This window comes from Rhipicephalus microplus, chromosome 6 (genome assembly GCF_043290135.1).
Source record: "Rhipicephalus microplus isolate Deutch F79 chromosome 6, USDA_Rmic, whole genome shotgun sequence".
In the NCBI taxonomy this organism is placed as follows: Eukaryota; Metazoa; Arthropoda; class Arachnida; order Ixodida; family Ixodidae; genus Rhipicephalus; species Rhipicephalus microplus.
The window spans coordinates 103,795,003-103,820,075 of record NC_134705.1 but is presented as its reverse complement, the minus strand read 5'-3'; the positions used below and the strand labels follow the sequence as shown (position 1 = coordinate 103,820,075).

Here is a 25,073-nt window from a genome sequence, read left to right as displayed (position 1 = left end):
CTTCCCGATTGTCTTCTCATCTTTTTTCTAATAACTCTGAGCAGCTTCTCAAAGAACAAGGTAAATGATTCTTCCCCAACTTAGCGTACATGGCCCTCACGCGATCGCAAGCGCGGGAGCTTTCGCAAAAACTTAATCTCGTTTAGTGTAGTGAAACAACACCTGTTACAGAGGTTGATCTGCGTGACTTTGGCGGTGAGGCTATGGCGCTTCCGACAAGTGATTCTCCGGATGAGTCACTCGAACCCGCCCGTCATGAAAGCCGTCTCTGTCGGTGGAAGATACGACGTGACGGTATTGGATGAGAGCGAGAAAGGTGCTGCGCTATCGCCTGTAGCGGAAAGTTGTTGTGAGCTTTAGGAGGGTTGATCGAGAAACGCTCATTCCAAAGCAGGGTGAGGACCTCTAGAATAAAGCGCTAATGAAGAGCGCAATGTTGAGAGCAACGAAAAAAATTTTTCTTTTTTGAGGAAGCAGGGCTCCTGTATCGAAGAACCACAAATGTGCAAGGTTGTATGTATGATCAGCTCTTGGTGCCACAAATGTATCGTCACCAACTATTGAAACTGGCGCGTGAAAACACGTTGACTGGACATCTCGGCATAAAGTAGACCAAGGCTGGAATTTCCTATTAGTTTTATTGGCCGAATACTTCGAAGGATATCGAAGACTTTGTACGCTCATGCCACACTTGTCAGAGAGCAGGCGAATTGAGAGACAAGTAGACGGCATGCACCCCAAATCTTGTGCCAATTATCACAGAACCTTTTTTGGCGCCGAGTAACTGATATCGTCGGGCCATTGCCAGAGTCAAGACAAAATTTCGGTACATCCTGAAGGCCCTCTGTGTAGCCACAAAATTTTCTGAAGCGAAACCACTTAAGGAAATCAATTCACCTAATGTCGTGGATATTCTGCTGTATGTTCGCACGCGCGGGATTCCTTTCTGAAATTTAATCAGACAACTGCAGTCTCTTCACCAACTGCCTTACCTCTACCTTTTTAGATAAATGTGGAATAAAAGTAGTGCACAGCACGATCCGTCACCCGCAATCTAATCGGGTTGAGCATATGCATTCCGTACTGAAATGGATACAGAGAGCTCTTTGCTACGAGCACAAATACAACAGCGAAGCGTGCATTCCTCCCGCTATGTTCGCTTTGAGATCAGCTCCTTGTGACAGCACTGATTTTAGCCCTGTAAAGCTTGTGTTTGGCAGGAGTTCAAGAACATCATTGCGAATGCCACGCGAGTCTTGGAATTAGATGAGAAACCTAATGCAGTTGCGTATGTTTTCGACCTCTTTCACTGTCTTAGAAAAACAAGAAAAATTGTGGAAAGCCACATGAAGGCTTCACAAGTGTTGTTTAGGCAGTACTAGGACAAATCGGTAAAGAAACACACATTTGAAGTGGGTAGTGAGGTAATGCTGCTGCGGCCGTTCAAAAAGAACAAGCTTGAGGTTCATCGGGAAGGGCCTTTGAAAGGAATATCGAAGCTTTCTGATACCAATTATGAAGTGAAATGAGGAAGACGGCCGAACAATATTCACCACAGTAACTTGATGAAACCATAAATTCAACGTCAAGCGGTTTTAAATCTGCTTTTGAATGCTTCGATGGAAGAAGGATGAAAAATTTTGACTTCTAATAGTGTAATCCAAAGAGGATCTAGTGTAATCTTGGAGCAGTTGAACCTGGAATCTAGGTTAAGTGAAGTCCAGAAGAATGACCTAAAGAGTATTGTTTCCGAGTTTAAAGACGCGTTTTCGGACCGTCTCAAAAACACGACGGCGATTGAACACGATAACGAGCTAACTTTTGAGGGGCCAAATCGTATCAAGCCGTATCGATGCTCTCCTGTGCAAAAGCGATCATGAAAGAGGAGATCAAGCAAGTGCTGGAGTTAGGAGTCATAGTACCGGGCGAGAGTGACCATACATCCTCTCTAATATTGGTTCAAGTGCCGGGAAAATATCTGAGGCCATGCATCGATTATCGGCGTTTTAACGCCGTATCTCGAGACGAAATTTACCCGACACCAAATTCAGAGAAGAGGGTGGAAACTGTGTTGCATTCTAGTTATATTTCCATGTTAGATCTTGTGCGACGGTATTGGCAAGTCCCCCTTATAGAGCGCACTACCCGCTATGCCTTGGTCGCTTCTCTATTCAGAACGCCTCGTCCACTTAAGTTGAGCTTTGAATAGAAAAATGTGCCCTTTTGTTTTTCAGGCTTAATGAACCGCGTTCTTTGTAGCCTCTCTTAGTTCGCTCTGCCATATCTTGACGATGTCACCATCTTCTCAAACAGCTGGGAATAATATGTCGAGCATTCACACGTCGTGCTGAACAGGTTGAAAGAAGCTGCTCTTACTGTAAAATCTGCTAAATATCACCTAGGGTGCGGCGAGGTGTCTTACCTGGGATACGTTGTGGGGCGTGGCTGGCGCAGACCTTGGATAATTAAGGTAGCCGCCGTCGTGAACTATCCAAGACCAACCACAAAATATGACATAAGGGCATCCTTGGGCTTAGCTGGATACTGCAAGCATTACGTGCAAAAACTCTCCAGCAGTGACAGCCGTCTAGCTGACGCACTTCAAAAGTCCGAGCGGGTTACAATGGTATGGGACTCACATAAAGAGAGTGCGTTTTGCAAGCTGAAACAGGTCCTAAGCGAAAAGCCTGTTCTCATGGCACGTGAATTTTTCAAGGCATTTGTCTTTCAAAGCGACGCATGGAAGCTATATTTTGCCCGAAAAACAGTGCTGCTTACAAAATGCCAGTTTTGTATTTAAGTGGAAAACTGAGATGCAGGGAGAGGCTTACAATACCTCTGAAAGGTAATGCGCTCGTCTCGTGTGGGCTGTTCAGAAGCTAGCCTGTTATGTCCCTGGTTTCAGGTTTGTGGTCGAAACGGACCACTGTCCTCTAACCTTGTTAAATACCATGTTGCCTAAAAGTTGCTAGTTACTGAGGTAGAACATGACACTCCAAAAACATAACTGATACGTTCGTTACAAGAAATGAAAGCTAAGCGCTAATAAAAACGCATTGAGCCGTGCGTTTTAGTATTACCTTCTCCATCTTGAGGTCTTTCACTAGCTGGTGATGGCAAAACTTTGTCCTTATCATGGCTTCAGCTGAGTGCTTTCGTGCACAGTGATCTCATGAGGCCAACTTTATGTTACAATTTATTTCATTACCTTGTTGTACGGGAAAAAATCTGAGTTCCCATTTTAGGAGTCAGGTATCTCACATGTGCCTCTTGTTGTAGAGGTAACAAAATCCCGATAGAGGCATAGCTAGGTATAGGATGTACTATACTCTGTTTGGTGTTCTGTTAAGTAACCGAGGACACTTTCTTGTGTCAAGTGTTGTCTGTTGTTGAATCGTTCTTGACAAGTTTCAGAACCATGGGCAAGTGCTGAGACCGAAAATCACCAGAAGAGACGATCGAAGCTAGCCGACAAGTTTTGGCGACAAGCCAGTGGAGCTGGGATCCGCCCTCAAGAATGGGATGTGTTTACAGAACTGAGCCTGGAGCTGCATCCTCTTCATCGCCCTGGAGGCGAACCTGAAGAGACCTGGCGAACGAGCGTGCCCGACATCCGAGCCACGTGGAAGAAGGTCGTCTTTCAGGTGCATTGTCTGGCAGCGGGGGGGCTGTTATGCCTTAGAGTACACACCGAACTGCATCAACTCTTCAAAGGCAATCTGTGTCGAGGCCAGTGAGTGAGCCCGCCTGACGTCATCAACTCAACGAAGTCGTCAAGCGGCTGCGCCGGTCTGTATTACGCAACGCACAGCGAGCTTTCACAGCCCGCGAGCACGATGAACCAAGTGGGGCCATTCAGTCTAGCGAGTCTTACGCAATGCATGGCAACATCACTCCTTCTTTGGTGCAACCCAGCGCAGCGGCTCCCGATTCGAGGAAGCTGACACTATCTTTGGTGGTTCCTATTAGACGATGGTGACGTAATAAATGACCCCGGGCTCTTAAAAAGTTATGCGGCGCGTCGGCAAGCCGCCGACCTATGCGTCAGAGAGAAGCCATCGTATTAGTCAGAGAGAAGACATCTTGGCACCTCAAGTCCCTTAGCTGTCGGCCCCAGTGCCAAACACATAACGTCTCTATTTCTATTCTGTGCATACACCTTCATCTAACTCACCGTCGTCTTGTCCACTTGTTTATCAGCTTTCCGCAGAAGCAGCCGTGAAATGAGAAACACGCGCTACCAAACAGCCAGTGGCCTTGGCAGCGGCAAGTTTCGGAGCAGTGGCGCCTTCGGGACCGTGTTGGCGTCGCGCCTCATCAAAGTATTACTGCAAGATGTTTGCGCGACTCCTGGAAGGATAAGTTGAATTTATATCGCAGTTCGCTTACCCCTTTTATTGACGAAGTGCTTGTTCGTGAATAGGTAGAGTGGTTCCCTCGCAAGTTCGTACAATGTGCAGCAGAGTTGCAACTGTTGCGAAGATGTTCTTTGGATGCACATATAGCGCATGGGGCACGCCCTTTTCAGTTTTGCGAGGCATGTCGGAAGCACTGACATCTGAAGCAACGGTGGGGGTTTCGTATGCATGGTCTCACACGATATTCGCATTTGCTGGTTTCGATGGACTCGAGGAGGTTGGTGGTTCCAAATATTATAATTATGTGCTTAGCTGGAATTTGTCATCTATTCCTAATATGAATATTTCTACTTTGACAACGTTCTTGTCTTGCCATTTTTTAATGATTTCACTGTCACTGATTTCAAGAAGATCATAATTAGAGACGAGGCCTCACACAATATTCATAGATCTGTGTGGGTACATTGATACCGGTATGTCCGCAAAAGTTAGAAGTTTTTAAAATCTCTATAGATGGTGCCTGTCACAAACTCTAAAAGAAGATTCCTGCTTCTCATCTTTGTTACCTTTTGGCGTGGGCCGATTGCCGCCATGAGGCACTTTGACACCAGGAATGATGTGAGTGTTCAGAGTTTTCATTTGATGTTGACGGTGTATTAGATAATATTTAGGAAGCCATTCTTTTGTTAAGGCGAAAAGTAAAGCTCTCTTCGGCGCACCACTTTTTCCGAAGGTGATCAGGAATCGTAGGAGAGGGGCTTGCCATAACATCCATTAAAATTCATCAACGATAGTCGCCATCTACCACCAAGCCTAGCAATTAAGGTAGATAACTTGAAGACAGCAGTCACCCATCATCGCTATAACCAAATATAACTACACTAGGTTGGACGACTACCCAAAGGTAACTCTCACCACCAGAAAAACGACGTGAAAAAGTACAAGACCAGAGAGATTGAAAGTGATAAAAAAAGACGACGATGAGGGGAGAGAAAAACATAAATAGGTGACTGCCGTTGCCCTCCTCACCTAATAGATCAGCGTAGGGTTTCCGTCTACATAAAGGAGAGGCCAAAGGGGTGTGTTGCTTCTGCCGGGAGCCTTTAAAGGTCCAAACACCACGTGTCGGCTCAACCGCCATCATACCCTTTTCACCAACCACGGCAATGCCAGGGACGGCAAGGCGTGTAAGAGAGTCGACTGCCACCCTCCACATCTTCATTAGCTCCTGCCCTAGTGTCGGCACACTCCAAACGTCTGCCTATGCAACTACCACAGCGCTATTTTGCCAATCGTGATATGGTCTTTTGCGTTTGCTGGCTGCAGCTTTAGTTGTCCATCTCTCTAAAAAATGGCAAGCCCCCTGCAGCAGTCAAGAGAGAGTTCCATTTGGTTGTATCGTTCCTATTGAGTAGTGCTTAGCATTCAAAAGTATAACGAGTTCATCTCTCGCATGCTCGAATATTTGCTATTCAGTGTATTTCTTTTATCTGGTAGTTCTTAGTGTGATGACGAATTTTTCTCGTTCAGACAATAAAATTTCATCGAAGATCTTGCAACTTCCACTAGAGAAGACGGTATTAAGGCGAATGCGTCCGAGGCATTATGATCAGCCTCAACTCTTTCGTTAAGGCACAAGTAAAAAGATTCTAGTTTATTGAGCTGCACTCGGAAGCGCTCTGCTTCCACATGAGCGTCGCTGCGTCTACCTCTGCTGGTGCTGTACTTCTTTTTCGGTTTCTTTTCCCAGCCCAAAACGTGCGAAAGCAAACAACCTTCCCGGCATCAAAGATAATCATACAGTTCAAGTGGGTACAGTCTAAGTACCGGCCTGATCGCAGGGCGACCGCCTTGCAATTTTAGCTTGCAGTAATAAATGAGACCATTGGTACTGCGGATCATTTCTGTGACACTTGCAAGCTTCCATAGCTGGCGTGGTGTACTGTCCACATGCACGAAAACTACGCCCCCTTGCTTCAATACTGTAGCCAATCTGGTGTCAGCAAAGTGCGCAGATCGTAGTTGCAACAGGTACTCTTTTTACAAACACTTCCAAAATCAACCCGTAGATTCCTGTCATTGTGTCTGCGTACGACGTCTGTTCACTTGGAGTGACTGTTGGCTTCGTCAGTGGTCGCATACGGTATGAAAGTTAAGCTTCGTCCAAGGAGAAGTTCGGATGGTTCTAAAATGCATGGTTCTCCTGCATTTGTCTCGATGAACGTCAGAGGCCTAGAGCTTACGACTGCTTCGACTTCAGCCAGCACTGTTGATATTTCTTCGTACTTCAGACGAGCTTCACCGATAATTTTTCGCAGCGGGAGCCTTACTGATCGTACGCAGTGTTCCCATCATCCACCCCACCAAGGAGCATTGGGTTCGGTAAACTTCCTTGAAATGACACTGGTACTGAGGTGACCAGCGACGTCCCCTTTAGAGATTATTCGGTGTAGTCACCTTATGTATGCTGATGTCTTGTGGAAGGTCCGTGCGTTGTCAGAATAGGTCACCCTAGGTAATCCTCTCGAAGCTGCAAATCTTCGTAGGCACAGCAGGAAAGCCTCAGATGTTATTTCCGAGACAAGCTCGAGATGCACGACTCTAAATATGGTGCATGTAAAAAGTACAACGTAGCACCTCGTGTCCCGTTTCTCCGTAGGTGCATACAGAGGGCCCGTAAAGTCGACTCCTACAACTTCGAACGGGTTCGTTGGTAACACTCGATGATTGCCAACGGAGCAGTCGTCTTAGCACTTCCTGATCCTTCACTCAAACGCTTGTATATATAGCAGCCATGCAGCACTCTCTTTACCTAAGCGCCAGCTCGACAAATCCAGTTGTGTTCCCGAAGCTGGGTAAGTATATCTTGAACTTCTCCATGTAGGACTTGAAGATGGGCTCTGTTTGCCAATAGTGCCAAAAAGTGGTAGCCTGATGGCATAAGGATTGGCTGCTTAACATATTGTGTGGAATTCATGAGCGATAAACGGCCTCCAGCCCAAAAATTTAGTCTTGGTCTATGTAAGGTCGTTGTTCAGTAATTCAAGATGTAGACTCGGCTGGTTGATTGTTGGTCAAAGCAATGTGCTCTGCAAGAGAGCCTTACTTTTCTGTACATCTTATCCAATACTTGTTCAGCATTCAAGCTTTATGCTGCCACGAGATGTCCAGTGTGATCCGTTTTTTTTCTGAATCAGTCAGTGAATGTGAAAATGCATGCAGTGACTCTGAATAGGTGCTGAATCCTGATGTAACATTAAATGTCAATAATAAAATTTAAAAGCATGTCCCTAGTGCAATGTGAACTGTTTCAACTTCAGCTTCGGCGGCTTCCGCTATGTCTTGTTCACTGAACTGTAGGGGCCATTCAGACATTTGTCTAGCTAGCTTCTCAGTTCCACGTCACAATTTAGAGCTGCACAGCAGTCTCTCGAGTATCACACCACGCGTGAGTAGGTCAGCCGGGTTGTAAAGTCCAGGGCAGTATGTTCCCTTTGATGGATCTGTTGTGCACCTAATTTCATTGACTCTGTTTGCTACGAACTGTTTCCAAATTTTGATGTCACCTTTAATCAATGACAACACAAAGGCGGATTCTGTTCACTTCTTGTAGTCAACTTGAACCTTCTTGAAACCACTTTTCCCATATGCCAGAATTCTTCTGCCGATTAAGGCAGCCAGCATCCCTAATCGCGGAAGCATGGTCTCCATAATGGGTGCTACACGTGCCTCAGCAATCAACAGTTTCGACTTTTCAGCAAATGGTACGATGTATATTGCTGCTTTGTATTCCGCTGGACTGGCATCACAGAAAAAATGTACTTGAAGCACATAGCGCTTTCTTGCTCCACCTCCCATATAGCGAAGAACAACAACGTCTTGCAGTTGCGGCAGCAGGATTACCCAATCGTTCCAATACTTTTGCAGCTCATTGAGTGGTACTTCATCTCATTCAATCACTAGTAGCCGTAGTTTCTGAAACAATATTCATATTGCAATAGTATATGGTTCTACTAGTCCCAGTCGGTCAAATATTCTTGAAGCTGACTGCAAGACAAATCATTTTGTATCCACCTTTGCTATCTAAAACCGGAGTAAATTTTAATCGAAACGCTGAATTCATCCTTTGCAGGATTCCACACTAAAACACAGAACCTTGACTGATGTTTCGTGAAAAACGATCATCTGTTTACTAGCACGTTCTTTTTGATTACAAAGTGTTCGCATGAAGTTTCCTGAATTCGCTGTCCACTTTCGCAATGTCATGCAGGGAGATTCCTTTATTATTTGCGCTTCTCGGCAAAGTTTAGCGGCTTTCTCTTCTGTCTTGGCATTAGTAACCAAGTTATTCACGTTAAATGACTCGTCAAGTGTTTGTGTTGTTTGCGCCATGGCAGGCGGTGCTCTTTTCACGTGGTAGAGCTTAGTAGCTGTGAGCAGGAATCAGCTACATTTAGCCCCGAAAAGCGCTCGTGTCATCCTCCACTCTTGCAGCTTGCGTTTGGATAAATCTGTTTTCGCAAACCAGGGAAAGTAGAAAGCGTCTCTGTCGCCCTTCCAAATCGCAATCTGAAGGAATGCTTTTTCTTTGTCCGTGATCACTGCCCCCGGGTGCATTCTGAGGCGTAGCCGAATTTTCACGTGGTCTTTGTAGAAGTTGTCACTTCTTCAAGGCAATCGCTAAGGGACTTGCATCTTTTGGCATGATACGATACGACCAATACCACTCTAGTTTTCGTCGTCAGCGCTTGTTCACAGATGCCTTCCGTGTGCGGCCTGTAAAACAATTTCGTCACGTCTGGAGGTACTTTCCTGACTACTTCGGTGTGTCCTGACCGCACGTACTCTCTCATGGTACGGTTATACGTTTCGAACAGTCCTTCATTTGAGTCGAGATGGTTGACAAGCTCGTCCAGTCCAGTAACAGAGACTTGCTTGTTGCTTGCAAGCTCGAAACGTTCTTTCCAAGGGAGGGCCACTTCATTACTTTCGTTCAAAAAGCTAATAGTTTTCTCAGAAATGCATCGTGGTGTTGCTCAATTCAGGTGGCTTGTTTGTAGTGTCGGCAATTCTTATATTTTCAAGTTGTCAAAAGGAACGCAAAATCTCGTCAGATTCTATACCTTGGACCTTTAGCGCGCACACCAACATTTGTAGAGCATTTGGTCGAGACACAAAGTTCGACGTGCTTCCCTGCAAAGTCCAGCCAAGCTTGGAGTGCAGTGCCATCAATGATTCGTTGCCTTCGCAACATGAAACTTTGCCGGTCAACACTTTCCACATCTGATTGGACCCAAGCAGTATGCTGATGCCACTCGTAGTGATGATAGATTGGTATTTCAACTCGTCAGCGACATCCTTTCCCAGCTTCTTGAAAGACACTACAAAGACTTTTTGACAGATTTTCTTCCAAGTGGTGCGCAGACTGTCATGTGTTTCATGGTTCTCTTTAGCATAGTCTAACTTCCGCAAACACCTGTCGGGATCGCACATGCTTTTAGCGTGTTGTGCTAGGAATCTGCAGCAGAAAATCTTCTTTTTGCAGTCCCGTGCTCGATGTACTTTGTTGGTGCATCAAAACACCTCTTGTCTTGTCGTCGGAAAGCAGTTCTTTCTTCTATGTCAGGAGCAAGTAAGCCGTGTATGCCACCGTTCTATGATAACTCGACAAGCAGAAAACGCAGATGTCCTTTTTTTCTACACCTTGTTGCTTTGAAGCACAGATGATATTAGTTTCCCACGCCGACAGTACGTCGACTGACTTGCCACGGGGAGTGTTTCATGTCCTTGTCCTCTGGCATCCTTTAAATTTCTCTTCTCCAGGCTTTCCAGCTTCATACACAGAAAGTTGAGCACACGGTTCAGTCCCATGGGTGTAGCTTCACCTCTTGAGTCATGTGCCAACTGTACAGCACACGATTGAAGATACTGCACGTCTATATCTTGTGGAAAAGCACGCAATAGGATGTCGTAGGGCATAGAAAAAAATGAGAACTTGTGCACACCCAAGGTCTCTACGCCTCGAATATTGACGAGAATCTGGTCGTACAAGCTGCGTAGCACTTTGGTGTCAGTTGATGAACGGAAGGGGCTCAACATGCGTAGCCTGTTAAATATTCGTTCTCCAGGCGCGTCTTGTCCCCAAATCGCTTAGCATGCTGATGGCGTCATTGTAGCAGCTTCCGGTTAAGGAGGCCCGCAATCACTGATGCAGTATCTCTTTCCAGATACAGTTGTAAATAATAAAACTACTTTACGGCAGTGGTGCGAGCGTCACCATGAACTGTGTAGTCGAATTGTTCCCAAATTTCGGTTCACTTTCACAGGTCCTTAGAGGAACGATCTATTGTCAGTTTAGGCAATTTAACGCCAAAATCCGTCTAATGGTACTGCGACTGTCTGGGCAACTGTTTCTGGAATTCCAGTCGATGTCCTTAGCATGCGATCTTTCTTGCGGAGAATCTCTGCGAGAATCCACGTAGCACTGTCCTCATACTGTAAGACGGCGTTATAGTCGACATCGAACTCCACGTCACGTATATCCTGCTTGATCTCGTTGTTCAAGTTTTTATACTCTTTGTTATTAGCCTTCAGACTCCCAAATATGAAATCAAGCTCTTTATAGGAGGCAGAGTCGTTAGCAAGGACAGCACTTGCGTGGTTTATTATCGCCGTCTTCTGTGCTCGCCGCGACGTCCGCTTCGATTTCAGTCAATCCATGCTGCTGCAGTTGACTGGTAGCCGTCATTAGGTTCTTGGTTTTTAATCCCAATTCTTCGGCACTCAATATTAAGACGATTGCGCCTCAGACACTGCGGTCACACTCAACTCTGTCGTTAAGGCATAAGGCAAAATATACTTGTTTGTGAGACTGCGCTCGCAAGTGCTCTGGCTCTGCTTCCACTTCAACATCCCCACGTCTACCTCTGCTCGCGCTCTTATTCTTCTTCGGTTCCTTGTCCTAGCCCGGAAGTGCAAAAAGAAAGAACACCGGGATTCTGCCAAATTTGTGATTTTTGTTATGTACACGATCTTCTTGCTTTTTTTCGAATCTTTCGTGTTATAAAATAAAGTCGCAGTAATGTAAATTAGGTTCGAATCACTTTCCAAGTGTTCCGCACTTTGAGTCTTCATTGGGATAATTTTCTTTTATTTGCATTTAATTCATGCCACTTGTGGTCGCGGGATCTCAGGGATGTTTTTTTCTTGTTCCTCTTACCACATCTGCTGGTGGCGAGGGTGCGGCTACTGCTACTTCTATTACTACTACTAGGACTTATAGCAACAACAAAAAACGCAGAATTGAATAAATAAATATATAATAATAAATATTGTCACAGATTCTCTCCTGCCATCAACAATATTACTAAAGCTATGATACTACAAGCCAAATACGTTGGCGCTACAGCGAACGTTGTTCCATAATAAAGTCAAGCATAATTTTACTGGAAACACATTCTTTGGTGCTCCTTCGTCCCGTTTCCTTCATCTTGCTTTATATCGTCTATACGCAAAGCACAAGAAAAACTGAGTCACCATTGTAGGAGCCAATTTTGATGCCTTTTGTCGCGTTGTGAGGATGCCTAGGAGTGTACTCGATGCAGAAGGCATGTAAAAAGTTGCATTAACACAAAGGATCACCTAAATTGCTTTGAGATAAAAGACTTACCTTTGGTTGTCCGGGACTGCCTTGAGCGGGTCTTGATTGGGGTGAAATCTATAAAGAGAATAGCAAAACATTGAACAAAGACGAATTCAAGTGTATAGTAATAAGTACAACACTATTGTCTATTTGACACTGGCATTTAGAAACCCAAATAAAAAATAACTAGGTACAATTGTTGTAGAAGGCAAGTCCTTTCTACGGATTTAAAATTGCAGCACGCTCCTTAGGCGAAGATGGTCCACCGCCTCAGCGTAACGAATAGAAGCATTTTGTTAACTTTCGAAGCATAGCTAGTGGCCATTAACGCGTATTTAAAATGAGTTTTTTTAAAGATAGAATAATTATCTCGCTGCAAAGCGCAAGAAAAGTTTTCAGTGGCCGTATTAGAAGCTTCAGACCCATCATAAGTAGTAGAGGACCATTACTGGCACGTCAAAACGGTGCATGCGAGAACGTTATCGAAATCCTAAGTATGTTAAGCCGTCCTGCCAATATCATGATATGATGACTTGCCAGATAACTTTCCCTGAAACATTTGCTTGATAAGTAATGTGGTTCTTATACTTTCTATAAACTGCAAACTCTATAAACAAACCAAAGTTAATGATTCAGTTGCATTTGCCCTACAATTGCATGTACGCCTGTAAGAACAGCTTGACCACACGTTGCCTAACATCATCACCATGATCAGCCCCACCACGCCCATTGCAGAGTAAAAGTCTCACCTAGGATCCGCCCATCATTCCAGTCTTGTACGTTCTGCTACCCCGTTATACATACGAACTTCTTACTCTCATCGGCCGAACTTATTGTCCATCCCTCTCATGCTTTTGCCCTGTCCGGGAATCGAGTCTGTTTGTCACCCTTCATAACCAGCAGTTATCTTGCTGATGTGCTACGTGCCCGGCTCATGTACATTTCTGTTTCTTTCTTTCTTTCTTTCTTTCTTTCTTTTATTTTCTTTCTTTCTGTTTTTCTTTCTTTCTTTGTTTTTAGGAACGAAGCTCCTTAAAGCGGCACCCGTTCGTCTCTCGTAGAGGTAGTCGTAGTTGTAGTAAGTAAGCAGTCTTACATTTTGACCTTCAAGGTGGTGCCGGTGGGAGATTTCTGCTGTGCTTTGCTGAACAATAAAAAGTTCACAGCGTGCGCGTTAACTAAAAGCCGAATGCTTCTGTCTCTAATTCCCCATTAGCAGCCTTTGTAATGTACATTGAGCACTATTTGATAAGAAAGGGTTGCTACGTTATACTCGCTGGGTGTAACCTCCTTGGTTTTAGAAAGGTTTAGCGAGCTTCGGGCCACATTGTCATAATTACAGTGAACTAGTATAAACCATAAACTCGAGGTGGTTAAAGGTGGGAAGTAGACCCGAAGCGCAAGCCGTAAGAAAGTGTGCACTTGCCACCTTTCGTTCATTCCTTCGAATGTCCACTGGATGGCGGTGCTTCTATATGGGGAATATATGATGAAAAGATGCGAGATGGTGGTACTTGGAGTGTTGAATAGATGGACGAACGGACACACAGACAGATGCATGGATGGACGCATGAACAGACGCAGGGGTGATTGCAAGGATGAACGCAGGGACGGACGCACGAACAGACGCACGCACGGATGGTCAAACAGACGGCCGCATAGACGGACGGAAACAAGAACGAATGGAAGGACGAATGCCTCGCCCCACTCTCCATCATTCACTCCGTGGATATGCTGCCATTTTTTCTCTCTTTCTTTCTTTCTTTCTTTCCTCCTTTCTTGTTTTCTTTTCTTCTTTCTTTATATGCAACTGCAGGAAATTGAGCGAAGGCAAAAGGCTAAAAACCTGACAAAGGGCCTTTGCTCCAAATGCAGTGAGTCAGGCAGCCCGTCATAAACATTTTGCAGGTAACAGTTGAAAAATACAAAATAAAAAATACGAAAGGTACATGAGCAAATACTGCAACATATACAGCAGTAATAAAGAATTATTTCTAGAATAAAAAGATATACACAACAATCGTAATGGTATACATTAAACTAATAAACTATTAAATCCTTAACCCCAGTTTGTTCGTGCACCCACTCAGCTCTCTTCTTGTTTCGTGAGGTCACACCTATCATTTTTATTTCCATCAGTAGTTATATCGCTCTCAACATAAATTAAAGATTTCTGTAAGCCTCCAGCTTTGTGCTCTGTAGGTAAGTACTGGCAAGATGCAGCTGTTATGCACTTTCTCTTAGAGGATTAGTCGTAGATTACCATTCATGATGTGAGAATGCTTGCCGAATGGGATCCGCCCCATCCTTATTCATTTAGTCATTTCAGTCTTAAAGTTAAGCTCCGTAGTTACTACATGTACTAAGTAGTAACTACGTATAGTAGACGTATTCCTTTAAAAATTCTAGCGTCTTTGAACTTAGAGCAAATGGCTGTTTTGCCGAGACTGTTGTAGACAACTTCAGTTTTATGCTAATAATTTTCAGACCTACTTTCCTGCTTTCTGTGTCCAGTTCAGTTATCGAGCTATTATTCTTCCCCTCAGTTCCTCATCAAGTCAATGCTATCAGAGAATCGAAGGTTACGAAGATACTCTTCATTGACCTCTCCTAAGGGAGATGCAGGCACTACCGACAATGCCTTCCAGTGGAGGCCGCCAAGCGGTACAACTTTAAGTGACGCGCATGCGTGTTGCATGGTTCCTAACAAACTACGCGCCTTGCAGGCGCGTGATTGTGCTTAGGAGGTACGTTCATAAGCGCAGCTAGTACGATCGTGAAGTAAGGGATATTCCGTGATGACGGTAAAATTTGGGTGTTGTTGTTTTCTGGCAAGCAGCACGTGACTACCAGTTCTCAATAAACTTGCACTGTGTTCCAGGCTGGGGTGATTCCAAGGGCAGCTATGAGAGTTATAGGAATGGAAGGACAACATGCGCAAGCAACAATTTGGTCCCCTGAGCCTGCTGGACTAGAAGACAAAGAAAAAGCCAATAATCAACCAAGCAGCGGTCGCAGTTATTGAGAAACCTTGAACAAATACACGCGAGATCCTCAAAAACCAAACAGCAGAACGACTAAAATACTGTTATCTATATTCAGATCTCACCGGAGAACAGGCACGAGAATCACTGTGTACAGACTAATACACAACCTCACAAACAAAGAAATCATCACTAACATTTTACGCGCGGAGCTGCCCATCGTTCCTCGAATGGCTAAATACATTATGTGGGAATGCGAACCAAGCCCCTAAACATCAATTTTCCCTCCTTGGGGAACACATCTCGACCAAGTCGCTGACAGACTTTGTATCCTAGCAAGGATTAGAAAAGCTAGCAGGCATCGCCCGGCCAAATCCAGCGAGCTTCAAAAGCCAGAGGAGCCTTGGGCTGATGACTGCATTCAGTGTCTCTCATAATCATTGCTGTTTGAGACGTTACACCCCACATATCATCATCACGATGATGACCCAATTAACTCACAATAAACCATTTATGGAAGAAAAAATATTTTCATTGATCATCTTGCCATGTCAATTCTTGATTTATTGCCTGTGCGCTTGCTGTGCCCAGAACACGTTCCTGTGCTCACCTTACAGAATCACGATGTCACCACACAAAAGAGAGAGAAAAAGCAAATCAAAAGCTCGAAGGTTAACCAGGTGGAACCCGTTTCTCTATTCTGTACGAGAGAATAGGCAAAGAAAAAAAGTTGAAATGCAGCACATGCGTTCACCTTATTGTGCGAATGTATACGAATTTAACAAAAACAGCCCTCCACTACGGCGTCTCTCATAATCATATGGTGGTTTTGGGACGTTAAACCCCACAAATCGATCAAATCAATCAATTTAACAAAAACAGGGTCTGAATATTCAGCCCGTCAGTAGGTGCAGAATGTTAAGTCGAGGGGCAAAGAATGCAAAGGAAGCCGATTGAAGATTATTTTGAATTGCTATTGTTAGTGGAAACACTTGAATTATTCTGACACTGAGCGTCTTTAAGTGAATGAAAAGTTTATTAGTAATTAGAGGTAATGGGCTACGAATTTATCCAAATAAAGCACTTTTGTATGTTTATGACATATCATGGTCTACTTTGAAGAAAGGAACTATTTAAATACAAGAACCTACGTAATTATTTATTAGTTTTTTAGGAACCCCCGTTATCATCCAGCGTACTTGCTAATGCCCATTGTACATGTGGCCGTTCGATAGTGTGAAGAAATCACGTATTTCTCATTACACTTCAATTCCCAACCACTGCGCCGCACTGTGATAGAGGCTGAGACAGCCAATCGACCCCTTTCAATGGAGCGCCCGGAGTGCAGATGCGCTACTTAGCATATCATGTTCCTAGAATAACTGCATATGCCCCCCACGTGAGCAGAGTAGTGCATCTGTTTGCCATCTTGCATGGTTAGCAGCCACAGTTACGCGGCAAAGCCGCGCTTTGTTTTCGCTGGTGACTTGCTAAGCCTGTCGTCAATTTGCAGTCGACGTTCCTGGCGTTACAACAACCGGCGAAGAATAAAGGAGCGCATGCTTTTGCAACTATTCCACAGCAGTGCAAAAGGATTTTTTTCACTCGGTACGGTAACGCGCAGCGCGAAGGCGTAGCGTAGTGCCGAATAACAAGCAACACCTATGGTGAATCTTCAGGTGGTGGCAGCTATGGAAGATGAGCAAAAGCTCTCAAACACAAAATTTAGGTCCTTCAAGATTTGAGGAGTGCCCCACTAAGCATAGATTAGTTTACTCTATTTAATGGTGCCAAATGCACGCAAATATTTTGCTGTCGAAGCTTAAGACCACAAATTTGAAGCCAATAAAGACAGCACTTGGTAGCTATAGAGCTACAGAGCACTCGACGTCGAAACTGACTTGATAGATTCCAGGTGAACGGCGACCACTCTTGGCGGTGTGGCCAGTGCATCAGCATCGTCACTGAACATGGTTGCTAGCGGCATGAGAAAACAAACGCACCACCAAAGTTAACATAAACAGTGACTCTCAACGGTCCCTACGGTTTTCGCCCTCCGATAATTACCGGTGGAAGGTATCATTTTCTGTGTCACCGCTGCACCTACGTTCATGAGGCAAACCTCCGCCAATTTTTATTTATAGAATTATTCAAACTCATTAATGCCCTTTTACAATATTCCTGGGCATGAACGTGGCGTCCTTTTCTTGGTAATAACATATAGTATACCAAGCATTTCCACAATATTGTTTTGATATTTAATGCCCTGCCGCGGTGGTCTAGTGGCTAAGGTGCTCGGCTACTGACCCAAAGGTCGCAGGTTCCAATCCCGGCTGCGGCGGCTGAATTTCCGATGGAGGCGGAAATGTGGTAGGTCCGTGTGCTCAGATTTGGGAGCACGTTAAAGATCCCCAGGCGGTCGAAATTTCCGGAGCCCTCCACTACGGCGTCTCTCACAATCATATAGTGGTTTTGGGACGTTAAACCCCACATATCAATCATTCAATTGTTTAGATATTAAAGATTTTTGTTCATTTGGGTCATTCCACGACAACTGACCCTCTCGCGGGACTCGCCAAAACTCTATTTCTCCGAAAAGTATGAGAAACTTACAGATATATGAAGATTGAAGAAGAGATATGAAAATTACAGAGATATGATGTTTGGAGACTTGAAAAAACTTAGAGAGATACGAAGTATGCAATCAATATATTGCGAGCGGCATATATATGGGGATTGTTCATCACGAGTGACAGATGCTTGAACTGTGCCCTCTCCCATTCAAGATCATCAGATGTTGTCCCATGCAGGATGCTCGTTGCCGTCAGGTATCAGCCGATTAACGAAATTTACGAGTGACCACCATCTCATGCAGATCGTTCTTAGCATCTCAAAGGACGGTGACGCATTGCCTCACGTCACAAAATATCAGAGCCACCAGCAGCCTTAATAACGCCGAGCAGACTGTTTCTACCTGTAATTTGCGACCACAAGTGACAGATGCCTGAATTGTGCCTTCTGCTGTTCTAGATCATCAGATCCCACCCCATGCAGGCTGCAGGTTCCCGTAAAGTGTCAGCCGATCAAGGAAAGCTGCTCGCAACCACCATCTCATGCAACGCGTTTTGAGCATCGGAAAGGACTGTGACGCATCCCCTGATGTCACAAGGTAGCAGTGCCTTATTAACTCAGAACACACTGTTCCCCTCTGGAATTCGTGGCCTCCCGTGACAGATGCCTGAATTGTGCCTTCTCTCGTTCTAGACAATTGGGTCCTACCCCATGCAGGCTGCTCGTCGCCATCAGATATCAACCGATCAACGAAAGTTACGCGCGACCGCCATCTCATCTAGCGCGTTCTGAGTGCCGGAAAGGACTGTGACGCATCCCTTGACGTCACAAGGTAGCAGTGCCACGAGCAGCCTTACGAACGCCCAACAGACTTTCTTTACCTGGTACTCGCAGCCACAAGTGACAGATGCTTGAATTGTGCCTTTTTATGTTCTAGGAAGGCTGTTTATTTGGTTAGGCTTTTTTCCAATAACTTCTGTGGCTGTGAATCCCATACTTGTGTAAATGGTGTTAACTTGTGTTGTTATCGGGCTCGAATCAGAATGTTTACAGCTTGTACCGTGCCTAAAAGCTTCCGCCATACTCACTCTTATGTATGGTTGAACCGTAGTCACACGCAATACCTAAGGCCGTCTCTGTTTCCAGCGTCAACCTGTCTTACTTTGCTTTTTCTTTGCTCGGGGGAAGTAGAATCTATTGCAGGTCCCAATAATAAGGAAGTGCTCGCCCTCAGAAAGGTATGTCATGATAAGCCAACACTAAGCCTAAATGATATGAAAGAGCACTCGATGTGCTTGTAGACTAGTGCCAGAAAAATGAAAAAAAAAACATTGAACAGCGTGGCCAAGTCTGAAAACAATTTTGACGCTGTCACCGAATCTGTGAATAAAGTCAAGTCGAATATAAGCAGGACAAGTAGACAGCTTGTTGAAATAGTTGAAGACATGAACGCAGAATTAGGATGAACAACCGTATCATCAAAGGCCTTCCTGAAGGTGATCACGTGGGTTACACAGAGATAGAACAAATCGTCAGGAATTTGTACTCTGACCGTTTTGAGGTTCCCACTAGAGGTATTCAACAAGCCCACCGTTGTGGCCAACGTCGTCCCGGGTCTCATCGTCATATTCGACCCAGCAACTTTCTCGTTTCGACCCAGCAACTGCCTCGATTGTTCAGGCATGTTCGGCCCCTCAAGAATCGGCCAAATGCTGTTCAGCGGCCGACAATCAGCGTCCTTCACCTATTAACTCATTTTCATTGCTATTGGCTAACTTTCGTAGCATATACCATAAAAGCGACATCCTTCAGAAATAATTATCGGTAGCAAAACGTGGTTTTTGAAGTATGTCAATAACAGCGAAATGTCGTTACCATCTTCATTCGCCAACTTCCGCAGACAGAACTGGCTCCCGTGGTGGTGGTGTGCTTTCCTTGATAAACGAATCATACCACACATATAAAATTTCAGTAGAATAACCTTTTAAAATAGTCTGCATTTCATGTCACATTGGTCATGTCGCTTGCATTATTGGCGCTTGTTATCGATTCTCGGCAGTAATTCAGGGGTTTCAGAACTTTTTGTTGACGCCATTGAACAAGTTACACACAAATTCACTCATTCACTTTTATTCATGTGTGATTGCTTTATTTATCCAGAAATTGACTGACCCACTCTGTTGGCTCTTTATTACATTATTCAATCTCAGCACATCCGCTTTCTTCAGGGGCTCCTTTGCCACAACCTAATTCAAATTGTACATCAAGTGATGTGGAAGGATTAGCTTTCAGACTCGGCCTTAACTAACTGCTGGGAAACATGGAGCACACACGTGCTGCGAGAAAACAGTGATCACAGGGCTATTCTTTGCTTGGTTTTGCTTCGTAGTGGAAAGAATTTCGATACTTGAAAAAGTATTTTATGTACGTACCAACATAACAAAAAAGAACAGTATGTTGAATACTTTTGCGGCCGATGTTTTTGAATGTTGTGACGACTGCACAAATAATAAAAACTGGGGTTTGTTCAGAGACAAACTTACGCGAATTGGAGCTGCTGCGTCCCGTAACGAAACAGTCAGTTCTAGATCAGACGACTCATGGTTCACACGAGACGTAAAACGTGCACTGAACAAAAAGAAAAAGGTTCACAGAAAAACTTGTCGCTCAAATTGTTCTCAAGAATGCGAAAACTACGAAAACATTTGAGCTGAGAAAAACGTGTCTTTCTTCAATCGAAAGAGAAATTTTTTATTGACACGATACCCAACTTCATGAAAACAACCTTGCAAAAATATTGGGAAATTGTGAACCCTGAAAGCGCCCACTCAACACCAATAATAATAAGGGAACACGACTGCATGCTATCCGTAGAAGGCTATGCAGAAAAGTTTAATAAGCACTTCACTGAACTATTCACTGATTCACTTCCTCTGAACGATTCTCTTTCTCTGCGTCAACAGACACTTCAACACCATTTTCCAGCAATGCTAATAACGAACCATAGAGTAGCTAGGGCTCTAAATTGACTTCCCCACAAAAGCAGTCCCGGTCATGATTGCATCAGCGCCATGCCTAAAATTACCCTCCAGAATTCACCTAACTTGCTAACATTCATTTTCTTGATATCCCTTGACTCTGGTTGTATACCAGACGACTGGAAGTCTGCTCATGTGGTACCTATAACGAAATCTTGTACCAGCAATCACCCCAACAACTATAGGCCAATTTCACTCAGGACCATTTTATGTAACGTACCAGAACATATCATATTCTCCCAGGTTATGGGTCATTTGAACCGTAACAATTTATTTCCGTACACTAAACACGGGTTCCACGAACAATTATCATAACCGACACAACTTTTCACACTGGTTACAGACCTGCACACAGCTCTGCATATATCGATTGACATCGTTGCAATTTTTATAGACCATTCAAAGGCTTTTGACCGAGCTCGCTATAACCGTCTCATGATAAAACAACGTTACCTCAGTCTCAGCGAAAAGATGATTACATGCATCCAAGAATTCCTAAAAAGAATCGCAGTCACTTATGCTTGACCACTTCATATCTGATCTATTTTGAGTAAGATCTAGTGTGCCTCAAGGCAGTATATAAGGCCTTCTCCTCTTCCTGATATACACGAATGATCCAGCGTCCAGCATAAGTTTGTCAATCCGCCTTTTCCTGGAAGTGTTTGTAGTTAATAGAAAAATTACTTGGACAGAGGGCGTTACCGATTTACAAGTACAAATCACCAAATTAAAGAATTGGTGCAAGAATTGGCGGAATAAATATAACGTAGAAAAACCAAATACGTAATATTTATAATATCACTTTTGCACGCTTAAGCTCTTACAAAAAACGCATTGATAACAAAAAAGCCGCATCATTTGTGTATCTGGGGTAATACTAATTTCTGATTCAAGCTGGGTAGCCCCCATATAACATGCTGCTAATAAAGCTCTTAGGAAGCTCGGCCTCTTTAGGAGACGCTTGCTTTTAGCAAATAAAGACACAATGCTGTGCGCTTTCACACCGTTGAATCAGCCATCTTTAGAATACGCTTCAGTCATATGGCATCCTCAACTTATAGGCCTCACTAAGATGCACGAAATGGTATCATAAAAAATGCTGCGCGGTTTTTTTCATCATTCTATTCGCTTTACACAATTGTTTTTTTAATAAAGGCAGAGCTTAGTCTTGCAACACTTGCGAAGCACAGGCCACTTACTCGACTATCGGTCTTTCACTCTGCTTACCACAGCAACTCACCGTTCACCCAGTTCCATCTATTTTCGACCCCTCATACCTCAAACCGCATTGGTGAGGCACACAAGGTTGCCTAAATTGCGGCCCGGCTGAAGAAGTTTGATTTGACTGATATATGCGGTTTAACGTCCCAAAACCAGGATATGATTATGAGAGGCGCCGCAGTGGAGGGCTTCGGAAGTTTCGACCATCTGGGGTTCTCTCCCGTGCACCGAAATCTGAGTACACAGGCCTACAACTATTCCACCTCTATCGGAAATGCAGCCGCCGCAGCCGGGATTTGATCCCGCGACCTGTGGGCCAGCAGCCGAGTTCCTTAACCACTAGACCACCACGGTGGGGCCAGGTTGAAGAGGTTTCGAAATTCACCTTTATCATCATGCATAAACGAGTGAAACTCTCTTCCACCTAACATCGCTGAAATAACATATCCTTCCTTATTTCACTCAATGCTCCAGGAGTATTTGCATAGCCAGTGAAATTTTAACTCCTGCCTGGTTGTCCTCGTTTTATTCACAGTTTTTTTTCGCAATACCCATGCAATGTTCTTATATGTAATTTTAATTATCGTCTTCATAATGTTTTTTTTAGCGTTGGTGTATCTATTTATTGGCGAATGTCGTGGTTGAATTCTCTCGTTGTTTCTTTTTTGGAAATTTTAGTACTTTTTTCAGTTTACGTTGTTTAAAATAAATGTGCCCATGTGAATCCTCCCCTACCCTCTACGCAATGCCTAACAGCACATTTAGGATATGGAAATCAATAAAGAAATGAATAAATAAATAAATAAATAAATAAATGTCTTTTTCGCTCGTCATCACTCTTTCTTTCAAAAAAATTGTGAAAACCCACGTGCAAAAAGATTCCCCATGAATCGACCGTTTCGCGCATTCTCTGAGCCCTTGTTTCGTACGTTTTTTGAGCACCGGGCTTTTAATACAGGGTAGTTACTTATAACAGCCTTAACGTTTTCACTCTTCAGCCCGTACATAAAGTATTGGTAATTATAGCGTATCCGCGAGTTTTGTTGAGGTGTCTTTAACACCTAAGATCGTCCAAGAAAAAAAAGAAGAAAAAAAGCGCGACCAATTGAGTGTCGTACCGTCATTGTACTCTGAATGTCCAATTAGAGTAATTTTAGTTTTAGCAGAGGATACAAAGTTAAGGAAATCAACATTGGCATTCTTTGGTAACGGTGAGACACAAATCTTGTCCCACAATAAATGCATAAACCGCGTCTTTCTTGTGATATATGTTCTCTTGTTAATGCCTTTCGTGGTGGTATGTACACGTACTTCGACACATACATTTAACGCCACAGTGCTATTGGCAGATCGTGTACTGTGCAGTCGGTTTATAAGGAATGCCACACACACAACGTTTTTCGCTGTCTATCGCGGGAGCGAGTTATGTGGCAAGTGGTTCGAATATAACAAGCAACGTAATTCGCTAAACTAACTTACATAGAAAACCAGACGAGTTGAAAGATACTGATGCTGGAAGGACCAAACAAGCCAGCGTAAATTCAAAGCAATGTACAACGTGTCTGGGTCCCCCATCCCTGGCCTGTACAATTTTTGTGTCGCTGGCCAACATGGATATTATACTCACCCTGCGTCCACCATAAATGGGACCAATGTACTCTAATGATGAAGAAAACTTGACAAAAGCATTTCAAGGCAATCTTGATTGAGTTTACATATCCCCAAAATCACTACTACAGAATTCTGTTAGCATTATACGTTTGTTTCACTTTTCTTGAGGTGAAGGCTTACCCTACTTTGAACAGCAACAAGATTTGCCAGTCTAGATCATGGTGGACAGTAAAAAAAAAAACACTATCGCATGGTAGTCTTGATTGCCACATTTATATTAGCACATGTGTACTACTGCTTGGTTACTTCAGAATTTTGGTATATTTCGGTGATCATTATAAGGGAAAAACTTACTGCACTTGGTCCACTAACAGTATTTGCAGAGCCGAATGGTAGCGGAGACTGAAAAAAACAAGCACACCAATATTGCTTCTATTATACATACCAGCATTTATTTGCTACTGTGTGCCTATTTTAGTAGCAGTGAATCGTTTCAGTGCTCATCATGATACAAGTCTTGTCCCACTTCTTCAAGGAATGGGACTTGGAGTTGCTGACGGTGGTGGAGAATGAAATGTAAACCACGCTAATCGTTACTGATATATGCGCGCCTGCGCATACTAGCTACTGTCTGTTTGCTTGGGCAGCAGTAATTGCCGTGTACACGCAGTAATGGCCTAGCTACCGATATTGCACGAAGGCACATTAAAGAGCAGCCTATATCAGGCTGCAAATGTTATGCATTGTAGTGGTCCAGCAGTTTCGTCTAAAACGTTCAATCATTTCTTTTCATGCTGGATGTTTAATTGTTAGCAAGTTGACGTATAGCCTAAATACCGTTTTGCAATAGTTCAGTGAATAGTTGCCGCTTACATTACACATTTTTCTTCTTTCTTATAGTGTTTTGCTCTAAATGACCATGATTGCATGACCAATACGTAGTGGTACTTCACCAGTATATCTGCGCCAAATTTTAGATTTTTCAAACTGCATGACAGACTTGGTCGTCATGTTTTTGTAAAGTTTACCATAATTTGGCTGTTTCACACATGCGATATGGTATATGTAATTTTTTGTGAAAAGTAGCCAATAGTTCATGAAGATCAACACATGTATTTCGAGTCATTCATTGGGCAGATATGACCCATTTGTGAGTCCATTCAAAACAATGTTTGGTGTAAAAGCGTGACCTAGAGGTAGATATGCCCCGCTGCGTTCAATGAATGTTTTAAAGCCCTGCATTGTTACAGGCAATACTAAATAATTCAACTTACGACCAAGCTCGGATCTTTGAATGTTGCATTCGAAGTTAGAACTAAAGTAGAAAAGCGCAAGCTCCCCTTGAATCAGCGGACGAGTATTCATAGATGCATGGCCAGAAAGCATTGGTGTTTTTTTTCTGTTTGGTTAACGCAAATAACTTGGCTATAAGTTTTAATATTTTGCCACAATTTGACCATGAGCTTCACAATTTCCTTCTAACATTTAGAGCCGGTAGGCTCGTATTAAATTCCGATTGTGAGCACGGTGCCCTCAATGTACTACTTAGGCAGACAAAGAAAAAAACGTCAAGCCTGTGCGGAAAACGCAGCACAATCACAACGAATGCAAATATAGCGAACCTTCAGAGCCTTTTCAAAACACTGAC

At 43.8% G+C, this 25,073-nt stretch overlaps 1 protein-coding gene across 12 annotated transcripts in view; it reads right to left on the bottom strand.

Moving 5' to 3' along the window:
- LOC142765405 (uncharacterized) overlaps positions 1 to 25,073 on the bottom strand; it is a 145,927-nt gene that overhangs the window by 42,746 nt on the left and 78,108 nt on the right. For 4 of the 12 annotated variants that reach the window (XM_075866343.1, XM_075866341.1, XM_075866345.1 and 1 more), the window contains one exon: positions 12,028 to 12,075. In XM_075866343.1, coding sequence (XP_075722458.1) covers positions 12,028 to 12,075 — 48 coding nt within the window. Of the gene's footprint in view, positions 1 to 2,422; positions 2,545 to 12,027; positions 12,076 to 23,779; positions 23,828 to 25,073 lie in introns of those variants that run through there. The other 8 variants (XM_075866337.1, XM_075866336.1, XM_075866338.1 and 5 more) reach the window with 6 other exon arrangements.